Here is a 23,590-nt window from a genome sequence, read left to right on the forward strand (position 1 = left end):
ATAATTACCTGAAATCAAGGCCCTACGGGTCTAAGGTAACAGAAACAGCTATAAGAAAAGCACACAGTGAACTGAGCTCTGGCAGAGGACTGTGCAGACTATAAATCATAAGTTGGATTTGACCTTTTTCCTATCGTAGCTGAAGAAAGATCAATAGGAATTGCTGGCAGTGAGACAGAAGGGACATTTCTTCTCCTTAGCTGTGCTTTCTAAGTGAGAGCAGATGTTCAGTGAAGGAGGAAAACACGTGTACCCCAGCAATGGATCAACACAACTGCAATCCTAGCAAGGTGTAAGAACCAGTAATCATCTAACAAGGCATCATCTAAAGAAGCCTCCCCTTGAATACACAGAAGCTGCCAGCATCCATTTCCATCTTCCTGTGAAGAGGGCTCAGGCACGCTTTGCTGAAGGAGAACTGTCCTGCAGAGGACAGCAAGTTTAAAAGATCAATACCTCGTCTATTCTAAACCCCTTTGAATTACTGCTTGTTTTTACCTTACCCTTGAGCCTTACAATGAAGAGCAATAATCAAGAGCAAAATGTAGTCACAGCTCTGCCTTCCCCACAGGGAATCAGATATCAATAGGAAGAAGAGAGCCTCAGCATCCTCACCACAAACATGCATGCACTGAGAACGTTCCCCTTTTCCCTGTATGACTCATGGGTCAGGATCCCTCTGCACTCTATTTTTAAAGAAATCAAAGATTTCCAAAGTGTGCACGAGTGGGCAATAAAACATAAAACATTCATTCCTAAAAATATCACCCAGCCAGCCCTGCCTGGATTGCCTGTTAGAAAAGTACTTCTTATTTTTTCACACTGAAATCAATATTAGGCTTCTCCAGGTCTACTCTAGCCCACATGGACTAACTAGATGTACTAGGCCTAAAAATACACTGTGGTGCAAGACATAGGAAAACAATGTAACCTGCTTCTTGCACAGAGTAAGAAATGGAAAAGTAGTAAAACATCTGTGAAAGTGTAGCTCCATAACAAAACTGTAGTGACCAGGTAGCTGAGTTGTAAGGAATCAGGAAAGCAGCTGAAAGAACAGACCTGGGGCTGCTGCCAGGTGAGCAGCAATTTCCAGCAGAGGCCAAACACGTGCAACACTTGCTGCTGAGTTCTTGGCAAGTTTTAGGAACCTCAGTGCAACTGCAGAGGGAATAAAAGAGAGGAGACTTCCAAAACCCATAGGCTTCCCAATGCATTTCTAAGAGCCTGTTTTCATCTCTGCAAGAGTTGCAAGCAATTCCCAACTCCCGCTTGTTACAATTCAAATAATAATAAAACCACTCCTATCTCTCAGGAAAAGTCCAGTGATATTCACCATAACTTGGCACACATGCAAAAGCATCAGTTCAGCTATGAAACTGAAATTCATACAGGCACTGCACATTCACTGTTTTGTAGACAGAGCAAAACAACCATACGAACATTTCCATCCAAAAGGAAATAGATAAACAACTTAACCATTTATTTGACTGCATTGTATTTAGACAGCTTGTACATTTCATAACCCCACTGTTTTTGTTCTCATCAAAAAGGATAAAGGGACAGAAGAATATAATCCACTCAAAACAGCAGTCCAGGATTTGGAGATACACTTGACATTTCCATAGATGCCCCTCTGATACCTAAACTCCAATACAGGTTGCAATGCTTATACAAGACCTGAACATTTTGAACAAAGCACTCGGTTTGAGCAATGCCTTGTAGTGCCCTGGAAAAGTTTGTGATTCACTATGCAATGCCAATTAGACTATGCCTGCTTTTCTTGTAGGTGATGAACCCGATCATTTCCTTATAAAAAAAGCAAAACAAAACAAAACAAAACAAAAAAAGAAACCCAACATAACGCAAACATCCATACCTGACATGTCAGCAAATAGCAGTGTTCGGGCAAATCTAAATAACAACTCCTTAGCTAGATTTGTCAATGCAAAAGGTGAGGAGGAGTGGAACTGTGTTTTAACAACAGACACGAGAAATAACCAAGCTCCTTTTTGCTAAATTCGTTTTGAACATCTGTGTTCACCTCTCTGCAATTCTTGACTTCCCACTTGAGATCCAATTCCAAGCAACACAGAGAATAAATCTGTTCCATTTAACGTAAGCCAACGCATACAGCTTCAGTCTCTTCCGTAGTGAACTGTGTGTTACACAGCAGCAAAATGAGAACCTTTCAGGCAATGTGCTCTTTGAAAAGAAACACACACCTATCTTGCGCAGCGTTTTCAAAGATGGCATGGTAAGAATGAATTACTTCTTACAATAAACAGAGCTGCATCTGAAGTTTGCTCAGCAGTGCTGGTATTTTTCGGCAGTACCTTCACAAAAAGTGACGTAGGCTAAGTTTCAAGTCTGCTCTCAAACTCAAGACACCCACAGCTTAAATATTAACCTCCAGAAAACTTGCTTGTCTGGCTTTTCAGTTTTTAAACATCAGCAGGCACACAAGATAGCCTACTGTGCAGTTTGCAGCCCAGCAGCTGCTAACAAGGAACGAAGCTTCTCTTATCTGCCTCCTTAGTTCAAGCAAGCCAGAGCAGGCATTACTTTCCAGACAACTTGAATACATCTGGGAAAAGCCTGTTTCCATCAATTCAGCATTCCCAACACTTTAGCCTTCACCTCCTGAAGAACTGCTCTAAATAACTGGCAAACCAGAGGGGGTAGGAAAATTTGAACAGAAGGTTTAGCTCTGAACTCTGCAAATAAGATTCCAGTTCACAGCACTAATTCAGGCACCATTTTAAGCGAGTTTTCCTTACTGAGGGGAAACAAACCCTCTCAGAAACACAGTGTTTCCAGGCAGAAAACTCAGAAGGGCCAATTTCTACTAAAAGTCTTCATTTTCAAACACAACTCATCTTTTGTACTTGGTAAGAAATGCCCATCACCATTTGCGATCGGTCTGCGCAAAATAAGGCTTTCCTTTAAATCCAGTTTTCCTGCACAGGGATCTTTTCCACATGTTAATGGAGGTAGGGGTTTTTTTTTGTTTCTGTTTTTTTTTTTTCCTTTTCTTTAAATGTACAGTAATTAACATAAACAAAACATCAACAAAAAAAGACTCAAACCAAACCCTAAAGAAAAAAATAAGTGTAAGGCAAATCTGAAGAGTACGCTTAACTACCAAAGAGCAGATTCACTGAGAGCTCATCCTTCCCCCCTCTTCTCCCCTGCAGACTCTTCCAGAAGTCAACTAATACTTTTTTTTTTTTTTTTTTTTGAAGTGGAGGAAAAATAAAATAAAAATAAAAATCCCAACCAACCAATTCATAGAACTGAGCCATATAGCCACGCTGAACAAGAAAGCCTAGACACTGTATTACTGAACAGATTGATGGGTATTGTTAAAACCTATGTAAGCCCAATTGAGACAGAAAGTGAGAGAGGAAGAGGAGGAAGAGGAAGAGAAATCTCCTCCCCATCGCTTCGATTTTGGAAGGAAAAAAAAAAATCCCCCAATAATTTAGCTCATGTAAGTTTAGAGAAAATGAGAGCAGCTAAAAATGGATACAATACACCTTGAAATTTATTTCCAAGACCAAGAACCAAAGATTGAAGCATTTTAGAACACTGAAGCAAAGCAATCTGAAAAAAAAAAAAAAAAAAAAAAAAATTCAAACTATTTTAAAATAGCTGTTTCTCAGAGCTTCTAGTGATAATTTTGATTAAATAAAATCATACCAATTTACATTAATTTTCTATATCTTCTTTTAAAAGTCCCTCACTCTTTTAAAGAAAAAAGTGCATCCAAAACCAGCAGAGATTCACTGGCAACATCAGGTTCTCTTTTAGCAGCTACTCAAGGATTTCAAAATAGCTTACACTTCCTGCTATAAGAAAAGAAGGGCCTTCCAAACCCTCGTTTGGGAGAAGTATCCAAATCATAAAAATCTGAAATAATTTATTATCAAATCCAGAATTTAAATAAAAGCAGAATTTTTTCTTGCAGAGACAATTGAAGAAAGTAAAAGAATAAAAGCATGCACTCCAAACTTAAGAGGTGAAGACAAATATACTTATCTATACAGGCACTGGCAGACGCAATTTAATTGTTACTGTTACTCATTGTAACACACACCCCACCCTACAATACATTTTTTCATTCACTAATCACTGAGGTACCAATATTTAAGAATGGAAAATTCAATATTGAAAAATAAAACCTAAAATTGAAGCCTTTTTCCAGAAAACTATGGCAATTTTTTTTTTTTTTTTTTTTTTGTATGAAATGTTAGTATACTTATAGAATTTTACAATCTACATTGGCTTTTTTTTTTCTTTTCGGGAACCAAAAGCTGTGTTCCACATAACAGGTTCTTCAATAAAATGTTCACTGTGTATGTAATACAGTCAGTAGACTTGCAAATGAACGAACCTATCTTGGCTATCAACTGGCACATCTTGCTGGTACCAAAAGAACTCGAAGTTTGAAACAATCGGCTTTAATTCGGAACAAATGCGCCATGCCAAAGTGCAACAAATATGTGCGACACTCAAAATGAGACACTGACAGATAAGAGCTGCATGGAAATTACTAAGTCCACCTGCAAAGCAATTTTGTACAAATTGCATTGCATGCAAAGGACAACTCTGCGCTGTTGGGACGTCAGTTGCTTGATGTGATGGATTCTTTTAACGCAGCCATAGTTTAAGACGCAGTGCATCAACTCCATTTAAATAGTATCTGAACAGCCTCTTGTCTCGCACAAACCCAAGGTTTTCATAAAGTTTCAAAGCAGACTTATTTGTGATTTCTGTTTCCAATACAACCTTCAAGAGAAAAAAGGAGAAAGCACGTATGAGAAAGCTGTATGAACAAATCCCAAAGCTGTTATTTAAAGGTACACTGCAGAGCAACTTCTGGAATTGATATTTTCAAGTCCTCGTTTATACAAACAACTCCCCCCCTCAATCCTCACATTTAAAAGAAAACAGCAGTTAACAATAGTAGCTGTAATCATGTTTCATTCATCTCAAGATTTTGTTTGCTGTGAACAGGGTTTCAAACCATTATCTGATAGCAATAAAATATATTTAAAAAAAAAAAAAAAAAAAAAAAAAAAAAAAAAAAAAAAAAAAAAAAAGAATACCAATTGAACAGTTCAGGGTCCAAATCATAGAATCACCAAGGTTGGAAAAGACCTCTAAGAGTAGCCAGTCCAACCATCCACCTACCACCAATATCTCCCACTAAACCACATCCCCCAGTATAACAGCTACACATTTATTGAACACAAACACATACTTGGAATGAATCCTAGAATGGCCTGTGTTGAAAAGGACTACAATGCTCATCTAGTTTCAACCCCCTGCTGTGTGCAGGGTCGCCAACCACCACACCAGGCTGCCCAGAACTTCCACACATTATAAGAACTTGGTATGCAGTGAGTTATATTTCACCCCTGAATATCTCTCTCACCTCTTAATTTGAAGGATTTAGACCTAGATACAAACCCCTTCATTCTATGCCACGCCATCAGATCCAATGTTTATTATACATATCTGTGCTCAGCACAAGGACCTCAGACTCATCCCAGAGTGCACACACCAAGCAGATCTCAGGTTCACAGAGTCCTGTTTGGGGCTTCTTGTATGGCCCATACCAAAATTCCTCATATGCCAAAGGGCACATCAAAACTTACAGAGTGCAAAGCTGTTGTAAGAGAAGCCTGGGCTGGAAGTAATTGATTATAGTGAGCAAGTGAAAGGCATGTCATTACATTTCAAGTAATGCATTGGTTTTAGAAGATTAAAACTTCTTGGTCATTTATTGTCCCCAACTTGCCTGGCAAGGAAGAAAGAGCAGCTCTTTCCTTTTTATCTTTTTTTTTTTTTTTTTTTTTTTCCCTTTTGGCCCTCTATGTTGACAACACCACAGTTGCAAGAAAAGCTGTCACCAACAGCTGACTCCAAACCCAAGTGTAGTCCATGGAAAGGAAAGACTGAAAAATGTCCCAGTAGCCTCAAGTACTGCCCAAAAACTACACTGGAATTCACACAGAATCACAGAATCACCCGGGTTGGAAGGGACCTCAAGGATCATGTAGTTCCAACCCCCCTGCCTAGCAGGGCCACCAAACATACACATTCAGATCAGGTTGCCCAGGACCCCGTCCAACCTGGCCTTCAACACGGCCAAGGACGGGGCATCCACAACCTCCCTGGGCAGCTCGTTCCAGGGCCTAACCACTCTCCTTGTGAAGAACTTCCCCCTAACATCCAACCTAAATCTTCCCTCCTTCAACTTGGATCCATTTCCCCTAGTCCTGCTGTTGTCAGCCCTTCTGAAGAGTTTACTCCCCTCCTGGGTGTAGGTTCCCTTCAGGTATTGATAGGCTGCAATGAGGTCACCCCGCAGCCTTCTCTTCTCCAGGCTGAACAAGCCCAATTCCCTCAGCCTGTCCTCATAGGGGAGGTGCTCCAGCCCCCTGATCATCTTAGTTGCCCTCTTCTGGACCCTTTCCAAGATCTCTATGTCTTTCTTGTACTGAGGGCTCCACACCTGGACACAGTACTCCAGATGGGGCCTCACAAGAGCCGAGTAGAGAGGGACAATCACCTCCCTGTCCCTGCTGACCACCCCTCTCCTGATGGAGCCCAGGATCCCGGAATTAACAATCACAGAATTGCAGAACGGCCTGGGTTGGAAGGGACCTCGAGGATCATGAAGCTCCAAACCCCCCTGCCAAAGGCAGGGCCACCTACCTCCACATTTAATACCAGACCAGTTTAACAAGAAGTTAAACTGTTGAAGTACATCCCTCTGAATTCTTTTTGCCAGTTTTCTCCAAACACAATGAACAGAGCTATGGCACACCTCACCTGGTCAGCAACACACCCATTCCAACCAGTAAGAATTTGTTCTGCCTTTTTCACTGCCGTCCACCTCAGTTATTCAGAGATTCTACTGTTAAGGACTGACCACAGTTGCTTAAGAACACTGGCAGAACTAATAAACCGACACTAACATCCCACAGACACCTACATTCACAAATTAAACAAGAGCTGATGGACACTGCAGAAGGACATTCCAAGAAATTTATGCAGCAAGCCAGTGAGCAGTGCAGGTACAAGACCACTAACAGCTACACCTAAACCAGTATCTGATGCCCACCACTCTACACAAAAATCCCAGTCTAAAAAAAAAGAAGTAATTTGTATTTCAGAACCTCAGACTCCCTCATCTTCCAAAAGCAGGAAGTTTTTAGTTGCTGTTGTTCTGTTTTAAAATAAAAATGCTAGCCTGTATTTGTAGAGCATTTTAAGCTAACCTACCTGGAACACTGCTGGCCTTCAGGTATGCATTTCCACTCCCCCTCAGCTCTTCTGCCAGCTCACTAGGTTCACTACCATGCTATTTCATAAAGCAAACTATCAGAAAAACAACTCAATTTTCTCTCCATCATGTTTGCTCTTTGCATCTGAGGTTCCTAGCATTTACACTGATTTCCTTCAGTAACATTTAAAAATCTGCTCTGTTTATGTATTTGAGCATTACTTAAGTTTCAAGCCACTCAGACATTCCTATGGACAATTCCCCCTGTGCTTTTTAATTTGTGAATGTTGTAAGAACTGCAAAGCTGGAGCTAACAGTGAACAACACACACTGCAGGAAATAAGACTTAAAAGAAGTTTTTCTAGAACAAACATTAAAATATTAATAGCCATAGTTCTTAAATTACAGGACAGTCCATTGTACCTGTACTCTTAAGACAAGCAAATTCAATTCTTGGTCTTATGGGAAGAACTAGAGATTGAATTTCTCTTGCTGGCACCTCATGCAATAGTACTATCAGGCCTTACAACTTGATTGATTACTCTTACCAATTTCAATCTATTAAAATAAATAACTTTCAAGTTATCACCAATTATGGCAATGCAATAATTTACCTGAAGAGTTCCTCTTTTCTACACGAGTATGCACACTGTACAATTTCTTAGTTCAAATTAAAACAAAGCATTATGCCAAACAGGAAATCTGACCCATGTAAATCCACAATGCAGGAAACTCTTACTTGACCTCTGCCTACAAATGGCATTCACTTGCACGAAAGTTCTTTATTCTGGCAGAGTGATACAACATGTCTGTATTCAACTGCAAGTTGCATACTTTGCAGTGCTAGAAGACTTCCAACACTGCAGACCCAAGGGAGGGGTTATATGTTGAAATTCAGGTTTGCTGGAATCTTAGCACCTGAGCAAATGCTCATCTTGAAAGCTCATGCAATAGATTTGTCCTGGTATTTCTAAGAAAAACCCAGCACAATGAACAATAATTCCCTGATCTCAATATAGTGCCTTGATCTCAGAGGGCTAAGACACACTCCTGGATCTAGTAAGGAAACACCTAAGATTTATATGTGCTCCGTTAGTCTGATTTTGTGAAGGATTCTTCTCTTCAATCAAGCTCAAAATCTACAATTGTTACCTTTAATATTTATTTTATTCTGAAAATGTGCCTATTAAGTCTTCTCATAATGCAACCCATCTGCTCCTGTAGGTCTGCAAGGTCTGTAGGTCCTGTAAGGTCTGACTGGGTTTGAACACAATTTTCTGCAACATTCTGTAGGTCGTTATTTTCTCTTATGCCCAAAATAAGAAAAACTTACAGTTACCATCTCAACTCTGGTCAACTTTAACTGGTTTTAGAAAAAAGGAATCTCTTGTAAGAACAGGATACAATGTTTCTTGTTATTACCTTGTTGTACCTAGTTTATCTGAACTGAAGGAAAAAGGAGGTCAAGCTTTCTTGCTTTTTCAGCTCAAATCCTGAATGCACTCAAGTTTAGAAACCAAATCAAATAAACTAATGAGGAAAATAACTCTTTCAGCACTCACAGAAGAGGCCACTATTCCTACAAATAAGCTTGGCCTATTACAGGATTCAAGCTGTGGACGCTTGCCCAGCATCCTTCATCAGATTGGCTGACTTACCATTTAAAGATATGCAGTATCTCAAATATAAAACTTATGCAAAACGATTTTGTAGATTCAAAAAAGCTAAAGATGCCAAGAGTTTGATAATTTCAAATAGGATTATATAAAAATCCATCACTCTTAGAAGCACGGCACTGAATTAGAAAGACACACCTAGTGGTGAAGTCACAAAAATCTGACTTTAAAACATTTTAAAGTCTCATAGGAATTCTCAGAAGTCACAATTCCTCTCCACGCTTTGCCAAAAAAGCTCTGAAGAGTTCCACTTATTCAAGTCCTTTTTTGATTAGTTAGTAGTTACATGCTGCTGAAATAAGGCAACATGAGGTAAATAATCATTTGCAAATTCCTTACAGTCATTTGTTAGAGATGGAAAGTCTACCTGTGAACAAACAACTTTTCCTGTCCTTATTCTGATTAAGGGATGGAGCAGCTCCGTATGACGATCTTAAGCAGCATAACTTAAGAAAAGTGCTTGTCATAAAGACCAAACAAATGTACAAAAGGAAGCCAGATGCTCTATTGGCTGGAGTTGGCACACACACCTCTTGCAAGGCTTGGTGTTGATACCCCAGAAGTCTAAAATCTGTGATACTTCATGAAGAACCACATTTAATTAAGCATTTATCAGATTATATGTCACAAGTTACTAAATGCATTGATTGCAACTATTCTGTAATTAGACTGAAGGGAAAAGATTACAAACAGCTTTTGGAAAATTTCAGTGACAATCATAGGTCCACGTTCCTGTTTTTAATGATTTTCTAAGCGAGTTTCCAGAGAGTATTTTTGAATTGCAATCTGTTTTGTATCAACAGCATCTTTGTATTTCCACCATGCTTTTGATTTTAGGGATGTAGAAGAACATGTTAAAAGCAGCAGAAACTATTTACACACCTCACAAAGAGCAGTCACTGTCACGCACTGCTTCATCAGCCAGGCATCAATCAGATGGACAGAAACTGTTCCCCCCCCAGCAACTGCTGTAATAAATGGCGAGGGTGAGTTTCTCAGCTCTGTCTGAGAGCTTTAAATGGCAGGTGGCTAACTGGATCTTTCAAATCCTGGTCACGACTGACAATTTCTCAGCAATCTACCACATGCAACATGTAAACATTGGTATTGTTGTACCACATGCCAGGAAGAAACGTATACTTTCTGCTAAAGGAAAGGAATATGCTTCCCATTGGCTGTACATTACCTGCACGTTAAGCATTAGCACATTGTATTACTCTGGGCATGCCTCTGCCAACTGGAGTAGTAGGAAGTCAGAAATACACTCTGCTTGTGCTCCTCATTGCCTGGACATGAGTTCCCATTTCAAAAGGTTGTACCCGTATAAAATCAGGTTGATGCAAAAGCCCCCAAGAAGCGTGGCATGATTAGTTCAGAATCATCATCCCACAAATACTTAGATGATTTCTGGGAGTGAAACATGCCTGCACCCATCCAGCACACACTTTAAGGAGCTTGCACTGAAGCACACTTGATTAAATAGGGACAGCAAAAAGCCTGAAAAATGACCTACGATTTTATGAGCATTTACACAAGACTAAAGATGAAAATCTATGACTAAGGCTTAATGAGTCTTACTGCAGAGTAGCCTGCAATCCTCACCACGTTTATTTTAAGTAATGGTAAGAAAGACTCTTGCATTATTATTAAAGAGGGAGGAGAAGAGGGGGGGGAGAGGGGGGAGAAGAATGACACAGGAGAGCTCATTAAGTGTATACCTCCAAGATAGTCCTGTATCAAAACAACGCTATGGGAGAAGTAGCACACACACACTCATACATAACACAGGGAGCACTGCAACTCTGGTGGCCTGGGTAGAATCACAAAGTTTGGCTACTGACTCTCTAACAGCAGTAGGCTTCAAGACCCTGCATCTTATTTCTCCCAGTCTGATGAGAGTACACTGATATACTTGGTTTTTTCCCCCTTCGTTCCTCAAATCTCAGATATGTAGCAGTTGCAAATGAATATAAGACCACAGTGGAAAGCAATGGAAAAGATGCATTAAAGGTAGCATGTGGGAAAATAGAGTAAAGCACAGTATATATGATAAAAACATCAAGACAAAACAAAGAACTTAAACAACTGCAGAACTATTAGACTGCAGTACACTGCCTGGATACAACAAATGGTAGAAGAAAAAAAAAAGACACCAGAAAACTGCTCTCTTCAAATACCTAAAAGGTGACTGCAGTGAGAGAGGGGTTAGTCTCCTCTCACTGGTGACAGAATAAGGGGAAATGGCCTGAAGTTGCACCAGATAATGTTTAGGCTGGATATCAAGAACCACTTCTTTACAAAAAGGGTTGTTACGCACTGGAATGGGCTCCCCAGGGAGGTGGTTGAGTCACCAGCCCTGGATGTGTTTAAAAACAGTTGGATGTGGTGCTCAGGGACATGATTTAGTGAAGGGTGGTTAGAGTTAGGGTAGCATGGTTAGGTTGTGGTTGGACTTGATCTTGAAGGCCTTTTCCAAGCTGGCCATTTCTATGATTCTATGGACAACTGAGGGAATGGAGTGAGATGAGGTAACAAAGGATCATTAGCAATGATACACTGAAATGACACGGTGTTCAGATGTCAGGAATAAGCTAACAACTGCACTGTAGCAAGCAGATGGAAGTTAAAGAATCAGATAACAGGATTAAGGAGATTGGTTACAAGGGGAGTTCCTCACAAGTTAAACAGGGAACGTAAAGATAGTTGCTTCATACATTAAAAAAGGGGAGGAAAAAAAAAAACCATAGGACTATAATCTGGTAAAAGAAAAGACTAACAAATAGGCCAGAGAAAAAGCCTGACAGTAATTAAGACACTTTCCTTCACTGCCATGCTAAATCATCAGAACTTAGTGCTGTGTGATTCAGCTTCAGCACTGTTGAAGTTACCTGATTACTTGCTGCAATAAAACTATAATCTGCAATATTACAGCATGTACTGTTCCAATATCCCGTGCATTCTGAAAGCATGGAAATATTACAACAACATGCAAGTTACACTGGTCAACTGAACCTAAAGTTGACTCTTAAGAAGAAAATATGCCAACAACTGAAGGCTGAGGCAGCTTTGCAATGTAAAACAGAACCTGAAACACTGCACTTGAATATTTATGGCAAATTTAGAAAGTTATTTTATTTACGCCATATGTTTTTGAGGCTTTTTTCCCTTCTATTATAAAAGAAAGAGGGCATTACCAACTCACCTCCCACCCAAAACACATTCCTGTGAAATTAAAAGACAAACCTGTGAAACGAATTCACACGTAGGAGAACACAAACCATAAACAATACGAAAGTTTTTGATTATGGAGATCTTACCTCATCACAATCTCCTTCGACCATAGCATAAATAGCTTTCTTAACCAAGTTTGTACCTGAAACACAGAGTTCAGTAAGTATTAATTAGAGTGGAGGTGCAAGAGATGTCAGCTTATGTACAACTAACCTGTACTACCTATGTGCTGTGACATCTGGGGAAATCAGGGAGGAAAGAACGTAACAAGAAGTTGCAGTCTCAAGTTTGAATATTGAAATCATCCCTAAAGTTATCCAGAGGCTCAGCTTGAATGCAAAAGTCTTCTAACGCGAGGATATTAGAAACAGGCTCCTATGTTTAACATGGTGTTATATATAGCCTTCCAAGATGTGATTCATTCCCTTTTGCTGCATTTAAAGGCAAACTCTGCTGGCATGTACTTGAAGGGCATTCATCTTCCAAGGGAATTTCCTCTTACTAAAACAAATACTTCTACTAGCAACAAAACTTATGAAACCACTTTTCTTGCAGCTCGCTCCCCATTTGGATTTGCCAGCAACTAATAACGTGGTCAAAGCCACCCCTTCCCTTCAGTCAAGCATTAACTTAATTATTTATCATTATTTCTCATCTATTTCACGACAGTTCTATGAATGCAATATCCCTACCTGTCTGGAGAATTGGGGTGAAATTGAAAGTTGATTTCAAAGTTATTGCTGGAAAAAACTGCTGTTCAATGAAATGGCATAAATGTCACTTCCATAAGAAGGCTAAGGAAAAGGAAAAAGAACCCCAAGGAATCTAGAGGTTGTTTTCAAGTATCCTCAGAACTTTAATTCAATTAAGATTTTCACTGAACATAACTGTACTGCATATAAAACACCTTCAGATTAACAGCATGCTTTGAGCAACAGCAAGATGATAAATGCAGGATAGACGTTAGCATTTACATAATGCTAAAGTAAGCAAAATGTTAAGTATAAAATTTATTTATATAACTCTAAAATAATGATCTGACTAAAGCAAAGGAAAAATCTTGTAGAGATCTTAAGAACAGCGTTAGTTCTTATTTACTTATGAATCCAAGCACCTGCAACTAAAACACAGCAGGCTGCTTCATGACTCAGCTAAAAGGAAAGGAGAGAACCATTTCTCACTATCCTCTTCCTTCTGCTCCACTACAGACACCAATAAGAGCTTCTGAACTGCATCAAAATAAAATAATCACGTATGCCCAAACAGTTGTGATAATTTTCAAGTTAAAGATGTTACAAAATTAATTTCAGTATAACAAACTCAAAGGAATTAAGGTCCCTAAGAGCAATCCTAACACCAGGTTTCCTAGATGGCTTGATTAAAGGAGGAAAATCCCTTCCAACAGAGCAAAAAGTGATCAATGAAGGCAAACTCCCTGCCAAGAGCTGTTTATTTCATTGTGTGATTTCCCAACAAAACAGCTCTCCATTTTGGTTGTTCAAGCAGGAATACACAACTATTTTTCAAGCATTAATACAGCAATGAGCTACATATGTTGTCCCCAGTGAGCAGTATATACATAATTCATAGGGGAAAACCAGGGGACATTTCCACTGGGAAAAAACATATAGATATGTATACACTGAACACAATAAAGACAAAGTTATGAAAGCACATATAAAACCAAAAAGCAATTCCTGCAGTTGTTATTTGATGGTGGTAATTTGCAGAGGTAAGTGGCTGCTGTATGCCTTTCGTTTTAGCTTCATAAACCAGATGTAAAGCTCGTGTGGAATGGGCACTTCAGGTTATTTCAGCTGAATGGAAGAAGACACTGGGGAGTTTGTGTAGGTGAACAAGGCAGGGATGACATCAAACCACCACATCTAGAAGTGCAGCTCTGCTTCAATCTTCATGCACCTATGTTTACCCCAACAACGTAGGATATAAAAAATAACAACAAAAAGGCTCTTCTTACCAATTCCTTTTCTTCTGTATTTGGAATCCACTGCTAACATGGCTATATAACCTCTGCGGAACATCTTTTTGTGCATATCCAGCTTGCAGACGATGGCACCTACACACTCTTCCCCTACCATGGCCTTAAAGACAAACATATAGGTATGTATTCTCAGTTTATGATCTGCAGCACTACCAGAATTAGTAACCAGTACATTTAAAATGAAACAGCTGTACAGAATTTGCTTGTGTACAACAACCAAGTCAGTCTTAAGAACGTTTCCAGAAGTATGAACAAGAATAAAGGTCTCTTATTTCTCTATCATCTTAAAATCAAATTACAGTCCATCAACAGGCAATTAATTGTCCAGGAGAGAATCAAAGTGCTACTCTATGAAGTCTACCAATATGAACATCTGGGACAGAAAGGGGTAGAAAAGAGATAAAGACCAGGTTAAGGCGTAGATACGTGCTTCCATATGTGCTACCACAAAGTAAAAAGCTCTTTCTTGTGATCTGAATTTTCAAGTGCAATGGCTGGGGTGGGTAATATACTTAAGTTTTATCTGGTGCTTACGTCACGGTCGTAACACATCAGACAAAAATGCCTTTGCATTTAATCTTTACAAACAGTCATTTTCAGTCGTGGGACATCCCAGCAACAAACAAACAAAAAAAAGCATCCAGTTAATTTCACACATTTTCACTGTTCTGAGATTTTATTTACTATGAGCTACGCACTGACAGATCCAATGGGATTAACCACACAAAATGTGTGGTTAAGGAGACATTCTGAAATAGTAAGAAGAAAAAAATACCCCAAGATCCTAACCCCTCTCCTTACCAAACCATTCACACAGCCTCTGTGCTCACACACACTAAAAAATCTACCATGAAATACATTAGAGACAGAATAACTAAGTCATATGTTAACTGAATGACTAGGCAGCATGAGAGACTAATGACATTACAACATACAGCAGTCAAGTGAATAATGCTACAGAGCAGGGCAGCATCCAAAAAGAGAATGAATTATTACTGTTTATTCAGAGAAAGATTTACAGATAAAAAAGAAGCTGAAAATTGCATGCATGGGTGTGTAAGTGGATCCTCAGAACTCTGAGACCTGTATCTGCAGGGAGAACCAGCCTTCCGCTCAAGCGTGCCTCCTAAACCAGGCCTACAGCACATGATTGGCACAAGCATGTGCTAGCACAACAGCTTCTGGATAATCCAAATTCACAGCACTAAGAGACATCAAACAAAAAAGACCTGCCTGAGCCAGTATTACCAGGCCTCCAGTGCTCGTCTCCCCAAAGTCTCTGGTAGGAACTCTGTAAACAGAAGGTTTCACTGTGCAGCTTGTAGGGTAAGAATCTATAGGCAGAAGGCTCTTAGATAGAGATCGCAGCACAGGCACCAATCTGCAGGTTTTCTGCCTGAAGTGTGATGTCTTCCAGCTCTCCATTTGGACAGTGGGTTATTAACCAAGCCAGCTGTCAGCCAGAAGCCCATTAGAAGGTGACAGGAAGCAGCCCAAAATGAACGAGTTCCATACCTCTGTGATGCAGCGTGAGCCTAACAACACATCTAATATGATTCGAGCTCGTCAGGCAAACATAATTACAAATATAGCTAATTTTTACATTTGGCAAAAATCTATATTTTTCTAACAGCACCCAAGAGCAACCCTGAACAATATACATCAGTAATTTTTAAAACAACCCTGAACAATCTAAACCTGTAATTTTTGAAACAGCAAATGAAACATGATCTAAGTGGACTGAAATACACAGCCTCTAAGCAGTCTTTTGTTTGTTCTAAAACACACCTTCATTTCATAGAAAAGCTGTACTTATACAAAAACTGCATGCAAAGTACCAGCTCAAGGCAAATCTTCTATCTCTGCTCAGACCTGAGAAAAGCAGGGAGTTAAAGAGTATCATCAGACACTTCATAACATTGCTATAATTATGCTGAGTACCTAGATGTAATCGTATACCTTGCTTTAAAAAAAAAAAAAGACAGCACGAACTGGCACTTGATTCTTTTCCTCCTCACCATTCAGGAGCAGCACCATCTCAGGCAACAGCAGATTTGCTTTCTTCCTTGTTAGAACTACTTTCCAAAAAACCTACTTTCACTAAACGTGTACTCACATTAAACATTAAATGAACAGCAAATAATTTTGTTGCAAAGGAAATTCCCACTGATGTTGCCACAAAGTTGCATACAGTATCACTTCGTTACCACTTCCTAGAGCACTTAAATCTGTCTTTCTGTCTTGGACCAGGTGAGTCTGCCCCTTCACTTCTGACTGCTCCGCTTCCATACTGAGCACTGCAACCTGAGTTTTCTCATTGCCTTTTTTTTTCTTTCTTCTTCTTTCTAACCTTACCTAAAGTTGGAAACAAATCCAAAATGTGAAGTAAAACTCGGTCATATTTTTTCTTTGGAAAACGTCTAGCTGTGTAAATATGGGGAAAAAGAAAAAAGAATGAGAGCTGGGGGAAGGAAGGAGAAAAAGTAGCTCTTGTACAACATCATATATGAGAAGACTATCATAGGACAAATATTCTTTTCAAGTACATGAGAGTACTTCTAAACATACAAGCTTCCACAAACAGAATTCAGCCCAAGTTACCATGATATATCATAAGCCCCATGGAGTACTATAAGATTTACTTCAGTCCTAAGTTCTCAGCAACATTAACACATGCATATTCAAATCTAATATTTGCATCAACTTTGCTCTTATTCATAAGTTCAAATCAAACTAGATTTTAAAACCTTTGTATTGCAACCACACATGCTCAGAGTTAACACAGATGTTCATAGATTAGCAAGAACTTTGCCTCTCTTATAATTAAACAACAGGCACCAGTTTCATTGGCAAAGGTGGCATTGCATCTGTCAGCCACTGCCTCTGTGCCTTTTGGACTCAGAGTTCCCACTTAGAGATGACTAAACCAACCAACTTGCCCCTAAAAGAGGAATAGCTTGTGATTCAAATGCAGTAGAACCTGCACTACTGCAGGTTCCTTTTCCACACAGGCACTAAAATCCATCCCAGAGTATCACAGGAACAACTCAGTCCGAATCTTTGGCTCACATTTAACGATCATGTTACCAAATGCTATTAAGGAATACATTTAGGCTAATGGTTTTAACCTGGAGTCTGGCAGTTCAGTCAGAGCTCTTTACAGCGCTGGGCAAATCACAAAGTCACTCTCCCTGCTTCCACTCTATGAAACTGGACACGAGCAATTCCTTCCTGTGCAATTCAATGCCAAAAGAGCTCCACTAGCTGCTGTTAAATACACATACACTACAGAGTCTGAACCCTTCACAAAGCCTGCTGGAGGAAGCAGCAGCACAGCAAGTGTCTCAAACCGTGATCATTCCTAAGAGGAAACTGGAATACAGAGGAGTTGCAGCAGTTTGCAAATTGGGTGCGGATATGGATATGACAGAATGCCTTCCTAAGTCTGCCATGAGGCTGGTAAGACTCCCCATGCAGTTCCCTAACTTTTCTGGTTCTTCTTTTATCCCCCCAAGCATTCTGTAACTGAAAAAAAAAAAAAAAAAAAAAAAAAAAAGGAGATGATTTATTACAAGTCTTTAATTTGAACGTGAAGCATAGAAACTCATAAATGAAATCCAGTGAGACAAACAGCAAAGTATCAGTAGGAAAAAAAAAAGATCTTAGCCATGGCCATTTAGGATTTACAGCCCATCTAAAACCATGTACATGGAATTAATTGTTTCTTTTAAAATTACTAAAGTTTAAATTACAATCACTGCTCTAGCTACTGGCAAAGTTCAGAACCCAATAAAAGCATGCATCTTCCAGATTTTTCTTAAAAGGTGGCTGAGCAGAGCAGTGATTCTGCAGTGATGAGTAAAGGAAAGATTACAACACTCAGTCAGAACCCTGCTGTTATTATATCCTCTCTTACCCAAACTTTGGAACAGAGCAAGGTTTCCCAAGCTCACCTCTCCCACGCTACAGTACTTGGGAAACAATTTTTTTTTCCAACTTATCAGTCCTAAATGGAAGGAGTTTGAACACTTTCTAGAATCTGCAAAAACACTTGCAAACACAGCTACAGCCTCAAAGATGCACCTACAATCAATACAGGGACAAAGCTGTGGCAGTGTTTAAAGATGTGAAACAGAAAGATAGCCCTCTCCTTTCTCATGTTTGACAGCAGTGGTTACTGTAGGTCATCTGAAGAGAAAATGGGCTGACAAAGCTCCCGGGAACAAATAAAACCCAAGCACAGGGCACCCACACCCAGCACACCCACACCTGCTCTTCCAAAGACAGGAGGAATCTAAGCTTAAGCATTCAGTCACAGCTTAAGGAGGAGAAGGCTATTATCTTGCTACAGCTCAGTCAGATAACGCAGCAGTGTCCCATACCAGAGCTATTTATCAAGTACTCTCAATGTGTTAACTCAAAGGCCAGGAATATGGTTACACAGATTCATCTGATGTTCAACGATGAGTTTTGATGGTTTTCTAGACCCTTTAAAAGTAGAATGTGAACTTGTTTTTGAGTGTATAGCTAGGAAATGGTTTGATACTGCAAAACCATGCTAGTGATCGGAGAGGATTGGTCCCAGGCCTTCCCTCCAGCTGTGTATTCTCACCTCTCCTCTTGCACCAACACCAGCGCTTGTGCTACGCTGCTATGAATACTTTTAGAGAGCTAAACTGGCGGAAACTTAACTCCATGACACTTATATCCCCTCAAACACACTAACATGTATAAATGCATGGTAGGGCACTGCAGCTAGCTTAACTTCCCAAATCAGATAAACTAAAAATTTGCACAAGTGAGGACAAGGTGCTTGAACCAGAAGCAGCAAGCAGCCCTATGACTGGCACTAGCTGTTAAGTCACATCACCTTGCAAAGGCCAAGCCAAACCCACGAGGTCATCATCCAGAGGAATAATGTTATTAATTCCCCTGGAAAAGCTCTACATGGTCAGGGATCTAAAATGCCACACAGCAGAATTACAACGTTTAAGATTGTTTACTGAATACATTAGCAAGGGAGAACTGCTGATCATTTAAGGAAGAGAGACACCCTGTCCATTTAAATAGAGTTAGTTCTTTCCCCTCATGCTGTGGAGGAAGGGAGCCCATCTCAGTGCAATGAAGACCTCGGATTATTGCACTGGAGGACCTCAACAAGAGTAGCAATGGTGAAATTCAGTAACTAAACTGATAGAAATGCTACAGTTTTTCCCCTCAAATACAAGCAAGTTACAGTCTAAGCTCTGTACCCAAGAAGAATCAAAGTCAAAGCAGAGCCTGGAACCAGAAGAGTATGAGGCTGTGAGGCATTAAAGACAAATGATTCTGCGGGATCAGGCGCTATCCTTCCGAGCACCAACCTGACATTGTTCTTGCTAATTGGAATATGCAGTTCCTGCTGAAGATAAATATTTTAAAGAGTTATTAGATAGAAGTAGTTCAAAAATCCATTAACTGCAGGAAGAAATTCAATTTTATAGAACAGAAAGTCTGCATGACAACCACTAAACAAGCCTTAAAAACACCAAAATCAGTCACAGAATTATATCAAGTGACTCAAGATACTGGAAGAGCTTCAAGTTATTATGCATGTAGAACTATTTGCTAACAGCTTTAGACATCTTTTCTGTTTTACACACTTCCTATCATTCCATCCTTCAAAAAAAATGGCAAAACTGAGTAAAATTACAGAGTTCAAATAAAGTTCTGTCGATTGTTCAAGACTATTAAAAGAAGATGTCGCTACAAAATAGACTTAGGATGACTTCCTTTCCTTGAGTAAAACCTTGCTCCTTGAATGCATTCAAAAACACATTAGAAATAATCTGTTTTAGTGCTATTGAACAGTTTGCCACTGCTCCTTGAGTGGCAAAGTAAAGAGATGCATGATGCTCTAATAGCATCCAACACCATGCTGGCATTACTGAGGGCACACCTGATGCTGCAAGTACAGACAAGATCTTGTAGTTCGAAAGCATTTCTTTCCAAGATGAGGCAAATCAGTCACACACATAGCTAGGTGCAGGCACTACACTTGAAAAATTACCACTCTACCCTGATCAGCAGGACTACATATTGAAGGATATTTTCAAATATATTTTTTTTATGTTGTTCCAGATGGTAACACTCTGGTCAACCTCCTGTAATCAATCGTACTGTATTCCTTCCTCAGGCCTGTAAGAGGCACATTTCTGGAAACCCTCCTATAAATCATATAAATCCCACTATAAATTACACCACGTCCTAAACTAAGAACATTTAGTAAGTTTAAGGCCAGATGGATTCCATTAGCTTCACCTTCTGTACTCATAGCCAATTAAAATCTTACAGAGGTACCATTGAATAAAAGGGTACCTTGGCTCTGGCTAAATCGTACCTGTCAGAGTGGTGTCCTGCCTTAATTGAAGCATCAAGAGAAAAGAATTAATCATTTCTTTGAGCAAGGAAGCACCATACGCTCCCCAAAACATTCTGTTTGACAGAGAGAGTAAATCAAACACAGCTAAGCCCCCCTCTTGTGCATACATACCCCTCAGGCCAATTTATGCTCAGTCTCATATACCTGTGCATGGATTGCTACCCTGACAGCATGCTTGTCAGCTGAGACACACGTTCCAAAATCATCTGGCTGTTCTCTTTCCACAAGAAGTGCTAAATATTTAGAAAGTCTGGGTAACAACTAAAACAATCTTTTTTTGACAGTGCAGAAGGAAGAATACAACAGTTAAGGGTAGCATTAGTACTGCAAGACAGCCTGAACAAAATGAGAATTTCTGTACAGTGCATATACTACCACACCTGAAAAGTGATATAGTTGTACTTGAAATTCTCAAGGTAAGCAAGCAGATCAAAAAGTCTACAAAACCTTCAACAGTGCCCCTACACTCGTCAACATTCATATGCCAGTCCTGCTGAAGTCAGTTTGAGAACCATTGTGCAAGAATTAATAAGCACTCACAAGATACCCGTGGACTAAGTATACTTTCTTTTCTAAATACAAACCTAGGAACCGAGAGAGAATAACAAAATGAGCAACCAAAGGTCAAAGACGTCAATGTCAACACCAAGATTAGAAGCCTTGAATTCCTGGATCCTAGCCCTGTGTTCAAACCCTTTCCCCACCACTGAGAAAGGTGCGCTAATGCATGTAAGAACTTCAGACATAAGCTTTGCTTATTCAGGCTCAGGTGAGAAGGAGAATTCATTAGTGTTACATACTTTCCAAAAAGCTTGGCCTTTCCTCTTAGCCATAAAAAGAATTTTAGAAGCGTTTCCACATGTCAGCCCTTTAATCATGCCTCCACCCCAGCTTTAAACCACTCCCAATTCTTGCCCACTCCCCCTCAGCACTTACCAAAAAGCAAAGTTGTGGCCAGTTGTGGATAAAATACCTATACGTGTAAATGGAGTAGGGTTCAGACAGATCTTTGGTGATCAGTCTCATGATATCGGGCATCTGCAGCTCTGATTCGTATCGGACGTATCGTATCGTTAGGTCCTCCTCGGGCTGAGAGTCCGTTCCCGAGCCTTTCAAACTGCAGCCTGCTGCTAAGGACCTAGAGAGCAGCAGCAAGGACTCCTCCTCCTCCCCACCTTCATCCCCCTCCTCCTGCTCTTCCTCCTCCAAGCCAGTCCCTCCTGCCAGCCCATTGCGGGCTGCAGTCTTAGCAGCAGTCGTAGTTGTGGCAGCAGGCTGGCTCCTGTCCCCTGTTGCTGCTGCTGCTGCGGGAGAAGGAGGAGGAGAGGGTGCAGTCCTTCCCTGGGGAGGGAGGTGGTTGGGAAGGGGGGACGAGCACGGTGCTGCGGCCGGGGGAGACGGCGGCTGCTGCTGCTGCTGCTGCTGTCCGGAGCCCATTGTTTTGCCGGCTCGCTTGTTCTCCAACCCCTCGGGGGCCGCCCCTGCCTCAGAGCCCAGGATCTTGCTCTTGAGGGAGGCCCGCAGGTGCCGCAGCTCGGGGCTGATGAGGCCGTTGAGCTGGTGGTTGTGGTGCGGGGGGTGATGGTGGTGGTGGTGGAGGCGGTGCTGCTGCTGCGGCCCCCCCTTGCCGCCGTCGCTGCTTCCTCCTCCTCCTCGCTGCTGCTCCCGTCCGCCCGCGGGTCCCTCCTCTTCCTCCTCCTCCTCCTCTTCGGCCTCCTCGTCCTGGGCCCCGGTACAGGCGGCGGCGGCGGCGGAGGAGGTGGAACACGAGGAGGAGGAGGAAGCAGGCCCCCCCCCTCCTCCTCCTCCTCCGGGGAAGGGGGAGAGCGTGTCCCCCTGTGGGGAGAGGACGCTGCTAGGCCCCGGCGGTACCTCGGCCATATCCTACGGGAGAGACCGACACAAACCCACCGAGGAAGAGGGCGTCAGACCGGACGGGGGAAAAAGGCCGAGGCAGCGGCCTCACGGGCCGCGGCCGAGGGGGGGCGGGGGGGCCACGAACAAAGGCACAGACGGTGCCCGGGCCCCGCCTCGCCGCCCCGCCGCCGCCGCCTCTTCCTGCCGTCCCACTCCCCCCGCTGCCGCCGTCGCCGCCGCCGGGGCCCTTCCCCTGTCCCTCGCGGGCCCCGGACGGCCGCCGCGGCCCCCCCGCCCGCCAACGCCGCCGCCGCTCACCCCGCGTCTCCTCAGCGCCGCGGCTCCCACTCCCCGCTCATCCAGCGGCCGCCAAGCGCGGCAGCTGCTGTCGTAACGCGCGGCCAAGTTTCCTGTCAGCTTTTGCGACGTTTCCTCCCTTGGCGACAGAGCTTAGCGACGGCGGGGCGGGCTTCAGTACGGGCCTGGGCGGGGCCTCACAGCTCGAGTCCGCGGCTCGGTGGTGGGGGTGCTCGGCCCTGCGGCGAGCGCGTGTGGCTGTTGCTCAAAGCGCTCCTTTTGCCACCCGTTACCTTCCCTCGCATTCCAGCAGCGCTCATTTTACTCTTCGCTTTTTTGATCAGCCTTGCTGGATCTCACTGTAACAGCAAAGCCCTTTAAATGGGAAAGTTTTATTTAAAACACACGCGCAGCCCTTGAAATGCAGAGGAAGGCTGGATTCTGCCTTTTCTCACCGGAAGTCTTGCAGGGCTGCTCGCTCTCCTTTGCTGCAGTTATTTTTCAAGGAAGTGACAGGCTTGAGCTTAAAAGGGAAATCCAGCCTTTTCTCTGCGTGTCCTAACAGGGTTCTGTAATTAGGAAGGAAGCAGGCTGTGGAGTTTCAGTCTGAAAACTTCACAGAGTCCTGAAGTAAAGAAGGAAAAAAAAAAACCCAAACAAACACCAACAACCACCCACCTGATTGAAAGAGAACGAGTTATCAAACTTTGATCCAAAGCAACTGATGATGGAAAGACTCGGATTTTGAGGTTGAAATTGGTCTAATCTCTATTCACGTTGCCTTTATGCGTTCTGCAGTTGCTTTGCAGGTG

The 23,590-nt window shown here is 41.6% G+C and overlaps 1 protein-coding gene across 2 annotated transcripts; it reads right to left on the reverse strand.

Annotated features, from left to right (window-relative positions):
- Window positions 1–1,459: 1,459 nt before the first annotated feature.
- Window positions 1,460–22,933, reverse strand: NAA30 (N-alpha-acetyltransferase 30, NatC catalytic subunit). Of its 2 annotated transcripts, XM_052696638.1 has the most exons (5): window positions 22,800–22,931; window positions 21,561–22,508; window positions 14,180–14,303; window positions 12,288–12,343; window positions 1,460–4,788 (listed from the first exon to the last, which is right to left on the reverse strand). In XM_052696638.1, the coding sequence occupies exons 2-5, from the start codon at window positions 22,503–22,505 to the stop codon at window positions 4,651–4,653; spliced, it is 1,263 nt and encodes a 420-aa protein (XP_052552598.1). In that variant the 5' UTR covers window positions 22,506–22,508; window positions 22,800–22,931; the 3' UTR covers window positions 1,460–4,650. The 2 variants fall into 2 exon arrangements, with proteins under 2 accessions (XP_052552598.1, XP_052552600.1); XM_052696640.1 differs by lacking the exon at window positions 14,180–14,303 and having other exon boundaries at window positions 4,641–4,788; window positions 22,800–22,933.
- Window positions 22,934–23,590: the final 657 nt, after the last annotated feature.

The sequence above is a fragment of the Tympanuchus pallidicinctus genome, unplaced genomic scaffold (genome assembly GCF_026119805.1).
Source record: "Tympanuchus pallidicinctus isolate F22 unplaced genomic scaffold, pur_lepc_1.0 scaffold3, whole genome shotgun sequence".
Classification (NCBI taxonomy): Eukaryota; Metazoa; Chordata; class Aves; order Galliformes; family Phasianidae; genus Tympanuchus; species Tympanuchus pallidicinctus.